This window comes from Botryllus schlosseri, chromosome 6 (assembly GCF_051294905.1).
Source record: "Botryllus schlosseri isolate E-star chromosome 6, Bs_hap1, whole genome shotgun sequence".
Taxonomy (NCBI): Eukaryota; Metazoa; Chordata; class Ascidiacea; order Stolidobranchia; family Styelidae; genus Botryllus; species Botryllus schlosseri.
The window spans coordinates 18,154,475-18,170,909 of NC_137241.1; the positions used below are offsets into that span (position 1 = coordinate 18,154,475).

General features: G+C 42.5%; 1 protein-coding gene across 2 annotated transcripts in view; it reads right to left on the reverse strand.

Moving 5' to 3' along the window:
- LOC145441307 (uncharacterized) overlaps positions 1 to 16,435 on the reverse strand; it is a 103,052-nt gene that overhangs the window by 35,103 nt on the left and 51,514 nt on the right. For both annotated transcript variants that reach the window (XM_080319133.1, XM_080319132.1), the window contains 27 exons: positions 15,347 to 15,505; positions 15,128 to 15,283; positions 14,150 to 14,302; positions 13,943 to 14,092; positions 13,325 to 13,480; positions 13,106 to 13,261; positions 12,424 to 12,579; positions 12,207 to 12,362; positions 11,459 to 11,614; positions 10,626 to 10,781; positions 9,097 to 9,252; positions 8,735 to 9,037; positions 8,241 to 8,393; positions 7,300 to 7,608; positions 6,544 to 6,699; positions 6,332 to 6,487; positions 5,329 to 5,484; positions 5,113 to 5,268; positions 4,708 to 4,863; positions 3,784 to 3,939; positions 3,559 to 3,717; positions 2,659 to 2,814; positions 2,445 to 2,600; positions 1,728 to 1,886; positions 1,517 to 1,672; positions 772 to 927; positions 558 to 713 (listed from right to left, as the gene is read on the reverse strand). In XM_080319133.1, coding sequence (XP_080175259.1) covers positions 558 to 713; positions 772 to 927; positions 1,517 to 1,672; positions 1,728 to 1,886; positions 2,445 to 2,600; positions 2,659 to 2,814; positions 3,559 to 3,717; positions 3,784 to 3,939; positions 4,708 to 4,863; positions 5,113 to 5,268; positions 5,329 to 5,484; positions 6,332 to 6,487; positions 6,544 to 6,699; positions 7,300 to 7,608; positions 8,241 to 8,393; positions 8,735 to 9,037; positions 9,097 to 9,252; positions 10,626 to 10,781; positions 11,459 to 11,614; positions 12,207 to 12,362; positions 12,424 to 12,579; positions 13,106 to 13,261; positions 13,325 to 13,480; positions 13,943 to 14,092; positions 14,150 to 14,302; positions 15,128 to 15,283; positions 15,347 to 15,505 — 4,509 coding nt within the window. The remainder of the gene's footprint in view (positions 1 to 557; positions 714 to 771; positions 928 to 1,516; positions 1,673 to 1,727; positions 1,887 to 2,444; positions 2,601 to 2,658; positions 2,815 to 3,558; positions 3,718 to 3,783; positions 3,940 to 4,707; positions 4,864 to 5,112; positions 5,269 to 5,328; positions 5,485 to 6,331; positions 6,488 to 6,543; positions 6,700 to 7,299; positions 7,609 to 8,240; positions 8,394 to 8,734; positions 9,038 to 9,096; positions 9,253 to 10,625; positions 10,782 to 11,458; positions 11,615 to 12,206; positions 12,363 to 12,423; positions 12,580 to 13,105; positions 13,262 to 13,324; positions 13,481 to 13,942; positions 14,093 to 14,149; positions 14,303 to 15,127; positions 15,284 to 15,346; positions 15,506 to 16,435) is intronic.

Here is a 16,435-nt window from a genome sequence, read left to right on the forward strand (position 1 = left end):
GAAATATAGTTCGAGTAACGTGAGGCATTACATACCAGGTGGGTGGTAAAGAAAAAATGGATCTGGATAACATAATAGCTGGATATACCATATTTGCAAAGGAATGGCATGATCAAAGTGTAATTTCCAGTAAGTCCTGCAGTTGTTCTTTTAACTAGGATATCCATCAGCGATGGCAATTTTTATTTAGGTTGACAGAGAAGTCGTAAACATAGCTTCTACAAACAATTTTGGCATGATGTTCATGTTCAGTGAAGATACGAAATCACAATATAACACAAAACCACCGACGAGCCAGACAAATATCCGGAGAACAGGACATAATAATGATGCCGGGATAATTGTATGAACATAGGACATTATCTGGTGAAAACTAAGGTAGTATACAGTACTGCATATCGGCTCTTATAGGCTGGTACGGGTAGACTTTGAAGAAGATATTTATGTTTCCGAGTCATTCAATTGAATGCTGATTTGCTGAATTGAGTATTTATGACAAAGGTATTTAAACACGACATACTAAAGAGGTATACAAGTAGAAAATGCAATAGACGTACTCCAATAATGCAACTGGCCAAATCCACTGAGTCCCCGTCACATATAAAGTCACCATCAGCGTCCTGGTCGCAGGTCCTGGTCCTAAGTCTGGAACCGCGCCCGCACGTCACGTCGCAATCGGACCAGGTTGTCCATTGACTCCAAGTAATGCAAACCTGCATGTAAAAAATCCCGTGAATCAAGGACAGTAAACCACGTCAGCCCATTTCCTACCTCTGTATTGCACACTCCAACTTCCCGGTTAGATCCCTCGCAATACGAGCCGCTTGTGAGCTCATAATTGCAGCTTCGGAACCTGGTCCTGCTGCCGCCGTCACATGGTCTGGTGCAGTCGGACCATTGATTCCAAGCGGCCCAGGTGGCACATATCTTAAAGTAACGAAATTGAATTAGGGGTGCCTGTAATTGGATTCAACTTGAACTGACTACTCAAGAGAGTTTTCTAAAGTGGAATTTTTTTTCAACATAGCTTCCTACTAATTCACGCAGTTGTCTTACCAATTTAAGAATGTAATTAGCAATCAAGTAGTAATTGGTTCATTGATAGATGCATTGTTTTTATGAGTAAAACCGCAACAATCAATATGTAACATGCATCCAGCATGACAAGGGCTTCGAGTTATAATCAAATTTATAGAATTTCAATCAAGTGTCAATTGCTGCATTGATAGATGAATCGTTTTTACGAGTAACACAGCAACAGCCAATACGCGGCATATTTCAAGCATAACAAGTGCTATCAATTATTTTGCGCCTCTAAACCCAATCCCGCATTAATCTGATGTGAGTTGCGATTGTTCTGTGCGCTTTTAGAACCATCACCAGTTACATGACTAATTACCAGTGTTAGGTGTGGCTTGACAAGCAGTGACTGTACTTATACTTGAAGATTTAAATGCAATTGCACTTTCACACGAGTAGCATCAGTGCCTAGATGATCTAAAAGATTGGGACCGACCTGAGTATTACATTCCCTGGTGGTTTCGGTGATATCCGTGCAACCAGCCATTCCCACATCTCCGTTGATACATGATCTCGTTCTGGAAGTAATGCCTCCACCGCACGGAGCGCTACACTGAGTCCATCTTGTCCATTGTGACAAGTACGGACATGCCTGAATGAGATTATCGTCACGATTCTGACCAAAACTACGGTGTTTCGATGCTTACTTGGCCTTGACAATACCGTTCATCCGTCCTGGAGCCTCGGCAGATTTCGTTTCCGTCGTTGTCCAGTGACAGACAGATACGCGATCTCATTTCGAGACCGCCACCGCATGTGACAGAGCAGCTGCCCCATTCTCCCCATTCAGAGTAGCGCGGGCACGGCTACAATAAAAATTGTATACTCAAACGTTGCGAAAACAGACCTATTTGAGAGCGCTTCAGATTCTACTTTTTTTGCTTTTCCACTTTCTTATTAGCTGAATATACTTTGGATTCAGTGTTCAATTGTGCATACCTCTTATTTTACGTATTCTAGGTCAAGTTGGGCGTTTGATCAAAAGACCACTACAAATCGTTTCATCTCCTCCTTATCTTTTCATTTTCTTGCAATTTCGTGACGTTTTCAAATGACAGAAATATAATATTAACTAATGAAAACCTAATTTTCAAAATAACTCCCAGGTGACCCAACAGTGGACCAAATCAGCAAGGTTTATGAATGTGGTAACAGTTTAATGGACAGATAGCATGTCAATAAGATTACGGTTTTCAGCCTGCTTTGATAATCCAGTATTATTATTGGATAAAATAAACTATCTACCGTTACAGGGTGAGTTATGCAGCACATCCATAAACTGACCTGAATTGAGTTACATCAATACAATAAGAAGTTTGAAGCGATTATGTTAATAAATCCGACCAGGTACAAATGAAACTTACGTTATTCCTGCACGCAGCGGTCTGCGAAGATTCTTCCAAGCAACCGACGTCACCGGTGTCCCCATTGATGCATCGTCTGTACCTAGTCCTAGACCCGCCATCACAAGTAGCCGAGCATTCCGACCACGACTCCCATTCGCCGTAGAACGGGCAAAACTGGGTGGTTACCAAAATTTAAAAATTTGCTGCAATTTGAAATAGACGTGCTTCTTACTCCTTCGACGCATGTTTGACTGTCGGCCGAGGGGCCGATGCAATCGATATCAAACGCCCCGGTGTAGATACAAGTTCGGTCGCGAGACCTACGTCCTTGTCCGCAGGTGGCGCTGCACTGACTCCACGATCCCCAAGTAGACCAGGTTGGACAGTCCTGAAAATAGTGTATGATCACTATACATTCTTCGACACGCGCTTTTTCGTTTCATGAGTGTGTGAATTGAAACGAATGCGGGCAAAACAGATGGAAATCAAGCAATCAACACTACTGGAATCGCTTGGTAACTGAAAATCCGACATGATCGAAGTTGTCAGCGTTGTTACTCAAGCAGAACTGGAAGTAACAGCGTAAATTTTGACTTGATCACATGTAGAAGTAGCAATTCTAAAGACACGTCAAAATTACTACAAGTATAAGCAAAGCTATAAGTATAAGCAAAGTATAAGCTACTTCAGTAAGTCGTCTCAAAAAGTCAATTCTGCTTGTAGTCGATGGGCATCATCGGATCTATACTTTTAGCAGTTACTCGTAGGCGGCTACTTTTGAAATGACAGTTCGCATCTTTGCCACCGACAAAAAAAAACCAGTGACACTTTAGACGTGCAACTTTCTAAAACAGATTCAATTACCACTCTTTTGCTAACGACAATTCAAGTCATTAAAGTGATGCAAGCATATTCCAAAGTATAAAAAGTCAGTAGTTTTCCTTAAAATACTGTCAAGTGGAACTATAAGTACACTAAAACATGGCCACTTGTGTAAGCAGTGCAAGTATGCAAAACACACTTTAGCACTGGAAAAAAGTAGAAGTATTCCGTCGCTGACCACCTCTGCAGAAAAAGTGTGAAAATCTACAAAATCTCTCTCAACAATTGCAGTGACTGCTACGCGTCTCACCTCTGTGTTGCAAGATAGATATTCCACGGTTCCACCCTCCGTGCATCCACGATCGCCGACCGAGCCATCTTGACACACACGTTGTCTCTGCCTTCTTCCACTTCCGCAAATGGCGGAGCACTCGCTCCACGCTGCCCACAATGTCCAAGCCGGGCACGGCTACAGACGACATAAGAATGAGTTAGATTCGGTCCTTATCAAATTTACAATTTACAAAATACTCACCACGATGTTGCAAGCCATCACCATATTCGCGGGGCCTTCACACCCGTTGGCGCCTGCGATGCCGTCAAGACACGTACGTCTCCTCATACGAACAGAACCACCGCACGTCACCGGACAATCGTCATATTCTCCCCAAGGAGTCCACGAAGCGCAAGGCTGAAGACGAGTTTCATTTGTGAGAAAATAATTCCGAGAGACTCTCGGAGGTACTGAACTTCAATATACGAATGAAGATATATTGATATTGAAACATACCCAAATATTTTTGGCTGACACTTACTTATCAGGGGTAATTGGCAACAACTATTATAGACTGCAAAAGAACCTTGTACATCAACAGTTGTATCACCAAATATGACGCCACTGGCATAAAAAAAAAGTTGAACAATCGAGACGAACAGGTGGTTTAGGCTCGATGAACTATTTTTAGATTACACACAAAATCCTTGTGCCAATAATCTAAAAATAGTACAGTACATAGAGCCTAAGCCAGGGATGGGCAACATACGACTCGCAAAGAGTTTCTGTCCTGATGGTGAAATTCTAATCTGAAAGTACTGACAAAAGTTTGCCAACCCGAGAAAGATAATCATGAAACTACTATCTCTGTTCGGGTCTACAAGCATTTTCGACCATATGCACGTTGCACATTAACGAGACAAGGCCGTGTTCCAATATAACTGGTGTTCACGTGCAGTCGTTACTAAGGGTTTCTACATACGACATGCAGCCAGAATTCAAAGAACTTGCTGACAACTTTGATCCATCATATATGGTGATGCAACTGTTGACATACAAGGTTCTTTTCAAATCTCTACTAGTTGCTAAAATTACGACAGACAAGTGAGTGTCAGCCGAAAATATTCGGGTTTATCTCAATATCAACATAAAATAATTTCTATCAAAGATTTGTTTACAACGTACCGGTAAATCGCACAGGGTTTCGTCCGTGTCAGATCCAAAACATCCGTCAGATCCCATTTCGCCATTGATACACAGACGTTGACGCTGCCTGGATCCGTCGCCACATGTCACATTACACGCGCCCCAGTCGCCCCACGCAGACCAATATGGGCAGCTCTACAAAAGCAATCCAGAGGATGATAGTTGCATTCGAAGACAGCGAGAATGGTTGCTCATCATTTGAGCATGCGACCAGAGGCAGTCGGCATGCGACTTGTTTACTACCTAAATAACCCAAACTCCTATCCTAACCATAACTTAAGCCTAAATCTAACCCTAGCGATAACTTTTCACCACATTCTCAAGCGTTGCATGTTATTGAGTCATATGCTCCTATGTCAACTGACCTAACAGAACGTGTCTTACCATGAGGTTACACGCTCTCTGCCGAACAGTGGCACCGAAGCATCCTGAGACACCGACGTCACCGTTGACACATTGACGAGTGCTAACTTGTAATCCTCCATTGCACGACACGCTGCATTGTCCCCAGGCTGTCCATTGCGTGAACGACGGACATGTCTGTGAAACACACAAGATTTTTGGATAGTGAAAAAGTCACAAAACCATGGAAGAACTTACGTTTTGATTGCAACTTTGTGTCTCGGTAGTTTCGCCTGGACATCCAGAGTCGCCAGCGTCTCCGTTGATGCAGCGTCTGTATCGGATTCGTAAGCCACCGCCGCATGTTTCACTGCACATTCCGAATTCGGACCATTCCGACCAGCGAGGGCATAGCTTTAAAGTGACATCAAAATGAGCGAGTCTTATTACCAAACATTGGGACTCTATCTCAACCCTAGACTACATTCTATACATTCTGTAGATTGCAGTAAGAATAGAGCCTCATTTGTATATTCACCAAAACTACAAAGCTACTGTGCATAAGGATTTTCTTAGAATTTACCAACATAGATTTGTTCAATTTACTCGACATAGGAGTACAATACTCCTCAATAATGACATGCCTGACTTGGCTAAAGATAAAGTGTTGAAAACAATCATATTCTTAGCCCGCTCAATAGTGTGGAATTACGATTATGACTATTTTGACAGCGATACACTGAACAAGCTAAACCAAATATGGCATCACAGTGGACGAAATTTTATCCTGTCATGATATTGAAGTTTCAGTGAATCGATATGCACTCAAGATTAACTCGTGATATAGTTGCACCATTTTCACTGAAGATTGATTTCCAAAGTAGTGCAGTGTTCAAGTTATTGACGTAACTTGCGCTGACTTGCAAGACATGGAGCGATAACGGCATCAATGTAATCGATTGCGATTAGAGCGAATTCTATGATTATGGGAAAATGAAATCAAGATTGTTCATGATTGCATTCCTTTTGCTTCCTTTTACTTCAGCTTTGAATGATTTTTGAATACTACTACACCTTATATCTACCAGCTACGTGAGGATAACCCACAACGTAATGACTTGCATAGCCAATACTTGGGGTTTAATGATGAGCAGTGTAACAAATATGAGGTTGCAGTATTCCTTGTTCACAAATATAGAGTCATATGTATAAAATAATCGATTGAGAATACAGATCGCAATTACATATCTCTGCCACTTACTTGTTGGTTACATAGTTCGCCCATTGTATCGATACCTCTGCAACCTTCCGCTGCTCTTCCGTCAGCCAGACACACTCTAGTTCGCGAACGTACGCCGCCGTTACAATCAGCTGTGCAAGATCCCCACGCACCCCACAATCCATACTCCGGACAGCTCTGTTATAGATTATGCATTGAAAGTGCCACTCAAGCTACGTGAAATAATCGAGTACGTTGGTGGAGCACGTCGTGAGCTCCGTGGGTTCGCCTTCGCATCCGGGCTCGCCCTCGTTGCCGCTGACGCAGACCCGGTCGCGACGTCTAGACCCGCCGCCGCATGTCGCGTCACAATTGCTCCACGCGGTCCATTCTGTGTAGTAGGCGCAGTTCTGCATACAAAAAGATGAGTCAGAAGTGGAGAGTCCTGAGGCACACATTGTATGACTTCCAATTCTACTTGACAAATACAGGAACTAGTCAAGCTTTTATAATCAAACCATGATAATAATAATAGTATAATATTTATTATAATAATTTATAGAACACCGAATATAGTAATATATCATCCTCAATTTCCCATACAAGAGCTAGATAATATAAAAAGTAAATTCATATGCATAAAAGGCTGACTGCATAGTTGTAAGGAAATCCCACTCTTTTGGACACAATATCTCAATTCGAATTGTAGTTCAGACAGATTGTAACCTAAAACCAATTTGACAAAGAAGTTGCCTTAGTCAATCTTTCCAAACGATATGTCACATAGTTGGGGTTTGCGCTGTACGAGATTCAATCAATAGGCTTATCTCGGAACAAGTGAAAAATACAAATTTGATCAAGTTGAACAAGTCTAAAATAATATATTTAACATATAATTTCATTCATTTATTGAAACCTATAAACTAATATTTTAGATTTGGGGGGAACAGTCTGTATCAATAAAAATCATTGGATTCTATTGAATTTGTGCCAGGGCCAAACAAACTTACCCCTTCAATGCACATAACATTCTCGACCGAATCTCCCTCGCACAAGAACAATCCCTGGTCTATAACCGAGCAGATTCTCGACCTCTGGCGATTGCCCTTTCCGCAAGTGGTACTGCACGAGCTCCACGTCGTCCACGGCAACCACACCGGGCAATCCATCATATTGCATTCCTCTCTCCTTCGGCGTCTGCCACGACAATCCTTCCCGGCGAACCCGTTGATGCATTCGCGAAGAGAAGTTCTAAAACCGCCGCCGCACGTGCGGGTGCAATCCGACCAGTCTTCCCATAGAGACCATCTTGGACATGCCTGCAAGTGTTGGACAGCTTTTTTTAACGCATACTTAAGAGTGAAGAGAGAAATCTATTAGTAGGCCATGACAGTAGTTTGATTGATTGATTTCAAAGCATTTCCACTTATTACTTTCTATCTATTGTATTCGAATTCTTGTAGTATCTTGAAATAGACAAAAACTATATTGATCAATACAACCTTGTTTGCATAAAGGTTGTTATATGCACGACGAACAGTATTTCCTATTGATAATTACAGATTGGAAAGACTCTTGGAGGCAGAAAACTTCAATATACAAGTGAATATTACATATGAAATAGCCTGATTATTTTCGGCTGACACCCGTCGGGATACTCATTAGAGCCATATTTGATGATATGACTGGTGAGTGGTGATATGCATTTTTCAATTGTCTACTAGTTGCTGACGATGACCTCTGTCAAGTATCAGCAGAAAATGTCCGGCTTTGGTTCAGTACAAATATGTTATTCAATTGCATATTGTAGAATCAGTGTCTGCTCCCATCAAAATCGAGAATCGCTTTGCAAACACAATACTTTGTCGAAGGCTAGTGCAGTGTTACCACATCCATCATCAGAGAAATGAATTCTACATAATTGAAGTTCGATATATTTTCTCAAACATACCTCCGAATTGCATGGAGTGTTTTCGGTAGCTTCGCCTTCGCAAGTCAGAGAGTCCATTTGATTCAAGCAAATCCTCAACCTGGTAGCCACGCCGCCACCGCAAGATTCCGAACACTGAGTCCAGTGTCCCCACACTGACCACGCAGGACAGTCCTGCAACCAAATTCAATGTCACTTCAATCACTTCATTTATCGCATTACCCGTTTCACCGAAGAGAGTGCTTATGACACCATGTAGAGGTAAATAATATAACTATTCATATCCATAGTCTACATACCAATCCAAAAATATTGCAAGATGTAGTTGAATATGTTATATGAATGGAAAGGATGTTACAAAACCTATAAATGTTGTTTATATGCACATGTGTCGCATGATATTTCCATGATAAATAATGGATGCACTTTATCATCAACTCATCTCTGTCTGTGGCGCGTAGGTGTCACTCTACAGACTGTTTTTATCTATAATATTAAAAAGAGTATCAACTCACGAAAACATTGCAGGACGCTTCGTGCATGCTTGAACCAGGGCAGAATCTAGCGTCGGTGACACATTCTCTTTCGCGTCTACGCAGACCACTGCCGCACTGCTTGTCGCAATCCGACCATTCAGACCACCGTGCCCAACCTGGGCACGCGTCCACATTACAGACATCTGTCTCCGTGGTAGCACCTTCGCAACCAGCTTCTCCCGGCTTGCCGTTGGCGCAAACTCGTTGACGGGTACGGGTGCCACCTCCGCATGGCACGTCGCAGACTGTCCATTGTGTCCATAGTTGCCATCCTGGGCAGTTCTGGATATCAAGCGAAAAGTTTAGTCGAAGATTTGAAATCGCAAACCAAGGTCACGGACTTGTTCATTGCATGGCGCAGTGTCGATAACATCGCCTTCGCAGCCTGGTTCACCAGTTTGCCCGTAAATACACTCGCGGTTTCTAATTCTGATACCGCCTCCGCATGATCTGTCACAAGCGCCGTACGCTGACCACGTGCTCAAATAAGGACAAGCCTGAAAGAGAGAAGAAATTGCGACATAGAATTGGCTTTACATACAGAACCAGAAGAAGAGATGATCTTTATTTGTCGACCATGCAAATCAGTATCTTACATTAGAAAATTGCAATTGACGGAAATACGATGTACAACAAAGGAAGGTGTAGCCCTCACATTGTTACAATAACATATAATACAAACACTTGTACAGTCGTACCCGGGAACATGATTGGATAAGTAATGGAGCGTAGCTTGCCTGACACACTGAAATTTTCAATATCCATCTATTGTTATGCTATATGCACCTAAAACGACCATGTTATGAGTTCAAAGGCTATAGGCTACGTATGAGAGTGTCTTTCAGCTTGGCACTTGAGAATGAGTCGTTAACTACATACTAGGGATGGTGTGAACCTCTGAAAGGTTCAGGTTCGTGTGAACGCGAACCTTTTTAAAAGGTTCTGTGTGAACGCGAACGTGAACCTCATGACGTCACGTGACGTCATATTGCTAATTCCAACCCTACATTTCAATTAAGTGATAGCCTATATTAGTATGCACGATACCTAGCGACAACTCGGGCCACATAATGACACAATGCTTAAACACATATTGGCGTTTGAAACCTCGCTATATGTATCAACTGAGGCAGTCAAATGATATGATACTCCCATAAAATCAATATCATCCGTGACTTTGCCGACAATTTCGACGAGGAGTTGCCAGTGAATATAAGCTTACGCCTTAACGGTCTTCACCAGACCGGACAATGTATTCGGCGGCTGACTATTGCTACATTGGGCAGAGCGTAAAACATGTTTCCATATTTGGCACCGATATTAGGCTACCCCACAAGTGATACAACTGTAGCCAACACCTCAATCGCACGGATTTTGTTTTAATGATACAGTAAACATATGAAGTCAAGATTGACAGCTAGATTTATCACATCAGAAAGCGATATCAATCTCATTGATTGGTTGAATAAGCATCATTCGCTGACTACAGGTACTGCATGTCGCTCGTGATGTTGTGTGATTGCGGGTCAAGCTCACAGCAGAGAGTCACTAAATATTCATAAACGGGAAGCTGGATATTTCGTGCAAACTTTTGTAACAAAGCCAGTAAAATCTTTTAGATTGTCAAGGTGCATGCTCGTTTTGTGTTGATTTTTTATGCTGCCAGCGTCATGCATAGAGTGGCCCGCAGTTGAAATGCAATAAATTCGAACCAAAAATATCATATTGAAGTGAAAATTGTAATATATGAAAAAGGTTCACAGTGCAGAACCTACCAAGGTTCTGTTGTGAACGCGAACCTCTAAATTTCCGAGGTTCACACACAGAACGCGAACGTGAACCTCAAGTTCACACCATCCCTACTACATACCTGTCCATTGCAGTATTCTTGGTCTCTGGTGGGTCCTGTACATCCAAAATCGCCAGCGTCGCCGTTTATGCAGGTGCGCGTACGTCCGCGGATGCCACCACCGCAGCTGACGCTACAGGAGGTGTATTCGCTCCATTCGGACCATCGTGGACATGCCTTTGCAGAATGAATTTCTTAGTGTCGACAATTAGTGAAAATCGAAATATAAGCCCAACAAGAATTAGGATATATTGACTACGTTTTCAAACAAGCGCCACTGGTCCTATAGTCTCCAAGACTCCTGTAGGTAACCATCCAACACAGTGTTTCCCAAACGTTTTACACAACATGCCCTCTGGATACCGACTAAGGTACCAATCGCTCCCTACTCAGTAACACAGACAAAACCTTATTTTGCTTATTGCACACGCAAATTAAGCTGGTGCTCTTGGTGGTGATACAAGCACTTTAAGCTTCCTCATCTTCGTAGCACATGTATTTATAACTTTCCTCAAATGACATCAGTTGCATAACATTGAATATCCGTGTAGAATGTTCTTTGTGACGAAATACAGCTAACAAGTCGCCAAACCAATTACTATGGTGCATGATGCCCACATTTACTCTCGGTGCCTCCCAATCACCCAGTTTGTAGCGAGTGCACCCTTCCCGGTCGCTAAAACCCACAGGGCGCGCTGACACCGATTTCAAGACCACTGATCCAGAAAATTATTGACAGACATACAGTACAGTAGTCAAATTGGGCAAGCGTTTAACAATTTAGAAAGACAGATTTTAGTCGACCATGATAATTTCATTTCATATTTCATTCAATCTGAATGTTCAAAACATACCTGACTGTTGCAGGAGTCTGTATTTAGGAATTGTCCTATACATCCTTCGTCGCCCGCCACACCGTTGACACACTCTCTGGACCTGGTGTATTGTCCGCCACCGCAAGAGCGGGAGCACGAAGACCACTGTCTCCACTGACTCCAGAAAGCACAGTCCTAGAAATAACGGCAGGATTGATGAACTGCGTCAACAAGGTATGTACTGCCATTTCCGTGTAACCAAAACATCAAATCCAAAATAAAATTCCAATCCAAAATGTGGATTGATCAACTCGTAACACTGGGCATTGTCATCTGACTACTCAAATGCAGACCAAGCACATATTTTGATGAATCGAGTCGAGTAGAGAAATCCAACGTTTTCGAGTATCAAAACTATACGTCCTTATTATTATATGAACGAAAATTGTTGTTGCAAAACTTTCTTGCACCTACGAGAGCCTTAAAACCTGAATATGAGGTAGCATATCCTTTAATGCATACAAAAGGCATGGCCTACTGCCCATGTTCCTTGCAACAGCATTTCTGCACAGTATTTCCTGACCTGCATTATTGTCTGAAATCGAGTTCGTATAATATAATCAGAAAATTTGCATTATTTAATCTGTGGTAGGCATTTGGGCATTTCAAGATCCACTCACTGTCATGACGTCATAATGAATCAACCTAGAGCTTCATACTAGTCTCGTAACAGAATCATTCAGAGTTGCACAGCCTCACACACCAGTACTTTATAACAGCTACTTACACCGACAACGCAAACATCTTCTTCCATCTCCGATCCACTACAGCCGGGAGACCCAGGCTGACCGTTAGAGCATACCCTCGTACGCTCGCGGGTTCCCTGACCGCATTCGGCGCTGCAAACACTCCAAATCGACCATTCGGTCCACGACACGCACGGCTGAACGCAGAGACAAAACAATGAACGACAAAGCGTTTCGGGATCATCCATCACGACTCACATTGCTCGAACAGCTTCCGATGTCTCTGGCCAGACCCTCGCAGCCTTCCTCGCCTGCGTAGCCACCCTGGCAGAATCTCTCTCTCAGGCGAATGCCTCCGCCACAAGACAGGCTGCACCGTCCCCAGTCGCTCCACTGTGTCCACGACGGACACGCCTGCATTCCCGGGTAATTGGACATATTAGAATGCGCGTAAGTAATTTTTTAAGTTCACCTAGTGTTGGTCGGTAACAAAATACTTCTACTTTAGAGTTCCTTTCCACTCCTTCAGAGTTTCTTCTACTCGTTCAGGGTTATTTTCAGAGTATTTTAGACCACTCAGGTTGGATTTGTGCACTTGCACAACCTATTCCAGTGGTTATAATATTAGACTACTTGCAAATCTATTTCCCAATTTTCGTTTTTTTTAGACAAGTTACGCCTAGAATACTTACTTTTTAGCATGTTTACTCGAAGAGATAAAAGAGAGGTCCTAGGCCTATATTTCAAGTATCGGTCCTGATACATGAGAGTCGAATAAAGTCATATAGAATGTCTCAAATCATATGCCCTGGTCAAGTTAAGTGCAATGACTCGAGTACAGGTCGAGTCAACGCACAAATTGGCTCAAATCGAGTCGAGACTCGGGTCATTACAACCCTGGTACCAACTGTGACAACTTTGACCACCGCTGAACACATACCTGAATGTTACAACGTCTGGACAAAACGCCTTCTCCCGTACATGTGGCCCGTCCCCCTTCCGGCGTGATGCACCGTCTTGTTTTCTGTTGAAGTCCACCGCCGCAACGTACCGAGCAGTCTTCGTACGGTCCCCACGAGGACCAGTAAGAGCAGGCCTAATCATTGGTAGCAAAATGTTAAACAGAAATCTGTATGGCAGATGCTCGATGGATTCCTACCAAACTATTACAAAATTCGTCCTCCCTAGTATCGCCCTCGCATCCGGACACGCCAGGCACTCCAGCAAGACACGTACGCTGTCGGCTTCGAAGACCGCCACCGCATGATACGGTGCAGTCGGACCATGCTGACCAGAAGTCCCATCCTGGACACGGCTGAAAAGTAGTAAAGTCGCAAGTCCATTAGTTATTGGAACAGTAATGAATCTTTTATTGGTAAAACATGTAAATCAACAGCATACATAACAAAAAAGCAGTCAAGTAGATGGTTGGCTAGATATAACATTATCATGAAATACAAGTCACCCATCTCACTAACACAGTGGTTTGAATCTGTGGGTTTTAGTGCTTTTACTGAATATCGCGAACGTGCTGTCCCTTTTTTGAGTAATCAGCTTTCCAAACAGGCTGTGAGGTGGTGGAGTAGGTCGTTACCATTGTATTAGTAATCAGATTGAAGGGCGGGTCTATATTTTATAATCAGCTTACCATATTCAGAGAAACCGCTGCCCTAACAGAAGTCGTTACACTCAAAACTAATAACTGAAGAAACAAATTCACCAACAAAGGATGAACTAACGACAACACAAAAAATACAAATGTAAAATAGCAACTTACAACAGAATTGCATAGCTGCGTCCGCACGCTTTCTCCTTCACAGCCAGTCAGACCGGTTCCTATACAGATTCGCGTCGATTCGCTTACACCACCGCCGCAAGTCTGACTGCATGGAAGCCAAGGTCCCCATTCGTCGTAATATGAGCAGAACTGAGATCACAAAAGGGATAACCTCGAGTCGTTACGTAAATAACAAATAGACCTTACCCCTCGCACGCATGATTCGACTTGCTCCGAGTCACCTTCACATGTCAAGCCACGTCGACGACCCTGGCATATGCGATCTCTACTTCTGGTGCCTCTGCCGCACGAGACACTGCACGCTGACCAGTTCGACCAATCATCATATTCCGGACATGCCTACAGAAGAGTTCACACAAACGGTCAGGAGTGCACTACGAATTTACGCCATGGCACAGCGCCTTTGAATGAGTTTATTGTCTAACTAAACTAACAGACTTTTGACAATGGCTGCAGTTCATATGCAAATGTGTTTGTGCCTTGCTACTTCTTCCCGGCAAACAGATATAATCAGAGTTGGTCAGTAACAAAGTACTGCTTCTTTTTCAGAGTACTCGCGTCAAGGATTACCTTACTTGCGCCCCTTCTACTTCACTTCACTTCTACGTGAACATTTTTACGTAAAACTGAGTACTTTTTACACTTTGGATTTTGAAAAGTAGAAAGCAGTTCTATCAGTGAAGTTATCATGAAAACTGTGTGAAATATCCCCAGTATCACAGTTACTGAAAGTCTTTTCGGATATTCCACCTACCTGTAGTGTGAGTATTTTGAATTTGCGAAGAAGTATCTTGCAATTTCTAATGTTGCCAGTAAATGCTAAAAGTACACCACCGAATTTACTTTATGAAACTAGTTAGTTCAGTTCTTTTCCGACCTTTTATTTCAGACTTCCAGTGGAAGTAGTAATAATGGAAACCGCTCCTAATTGTAATCGAGTAGCAACACTGACTATTTTGACCACATCTGGATGTAATTTGGTCAGGTGATATGGGTAATAGAGATATGCCAAGATTTTTTCGTTTCAAATTCAATCGTAAACCTTTCACTGATATGTAAACGAAGTGGATTGAGCAAGTAAAACAGTAACAGCGTGCATAGCTCACACTGATATCGTGGCTCAAGCATAGTAGATTTTCTTAACATCCAAACAGCAAATCTTACGGCTGTATTACAACGTTGCTCCTGTCTCGACATGCCTTGACAACCGGCAGAACCTTGCTGACCGCCCTGACAGGTGCGTCTACGCGACTGGAACCCGGACCCGCAATCTTGACTGCAGTCCGTCCAATCGCTCCACTCATCCCACGATGCGCATCTCTGTTCGGAAACAATGCTCACATCAACATTGACCATAGTCAGTTAGCGTACAGATGCCAGAACCTGTGTATTGCAGACTTGGCTGTCTTCGTCGGCACCTTCGCATGTGAGGCCTCTGTCGCGAATTTCGTTCAAACACTCGCGGTTTCTTGTCTGTATTCCCGCTCCGCAAGACACGGAACAAGCGCCGTACGATGACCATTCCGAGTAGTAGGGGCAAGCCTGACAGTACAAATAATTGGCATTGATTTTAATGCATGACTCGTCTGCACTCGACAGGTTTTGATTTTTACACTACATTCACTTCTACATAACATTTTTTGTAGACAAATTGCATTCTTTATACACTGTGTATTTTAACAGCTTCTTGGAGGTACAAAACTTCAATATACAATTGAATGGTATATTCATATTGAAATGAACCCGAATATTTTCGGCTGACACTCGTCAGGGGTAATCGTCAGCAACTAGCAGAGAATTTGTGTTACGATTGTTGATATACGCTGTTCTTTTGAATTCTCTACTAGTTGCTGACGATTACCCCTGACGAGTGTCAGCCGAAAATATTCGGGTTCATTTCAATATGAATATACTATTTAACTTTGTGTTTTGGACGTAAAATGTAGTATTAATAGATGTTTGTTACACTTTTATGAGTGAAACTGTCATAACTAACAACTGTATCAAGGTAACGGAGAATATTCTCGAAAATTGCACCTATTTGCAGAGTTATTTGTTGCTATGTGTTAGTCGCAAATATGCACCAGCTATGATTACCAGCATGCGACCCTTTGACCAAACCTACTTTTTCGAAACTACTTGAACAAGTACCTTTCGGATATTCATTCCCTACTGCCACTTGAAGCAGTTGTTGAAAATCGCTACTTCTGGTTATAATTCACTAGAAATGTACATCACTACTTTACTTCTATCTGAGAACCAACGCTGACCACTTCAACCAAATCTGTCTGCATCTTGAGTCTCACAATGATTTGGCATCTGCCACAGGTAAATTTTATTTTTCAAATCATCAAGAATCATATTGCATTCATTTTATCCAATTTTAAAGGACAGGGAATTATTTCAGTCACTTTCCGTTTAGGTTGGCCCACTCTTTTAGCCCGTGTTGATTTAGTTCTAATAATTCAGCCC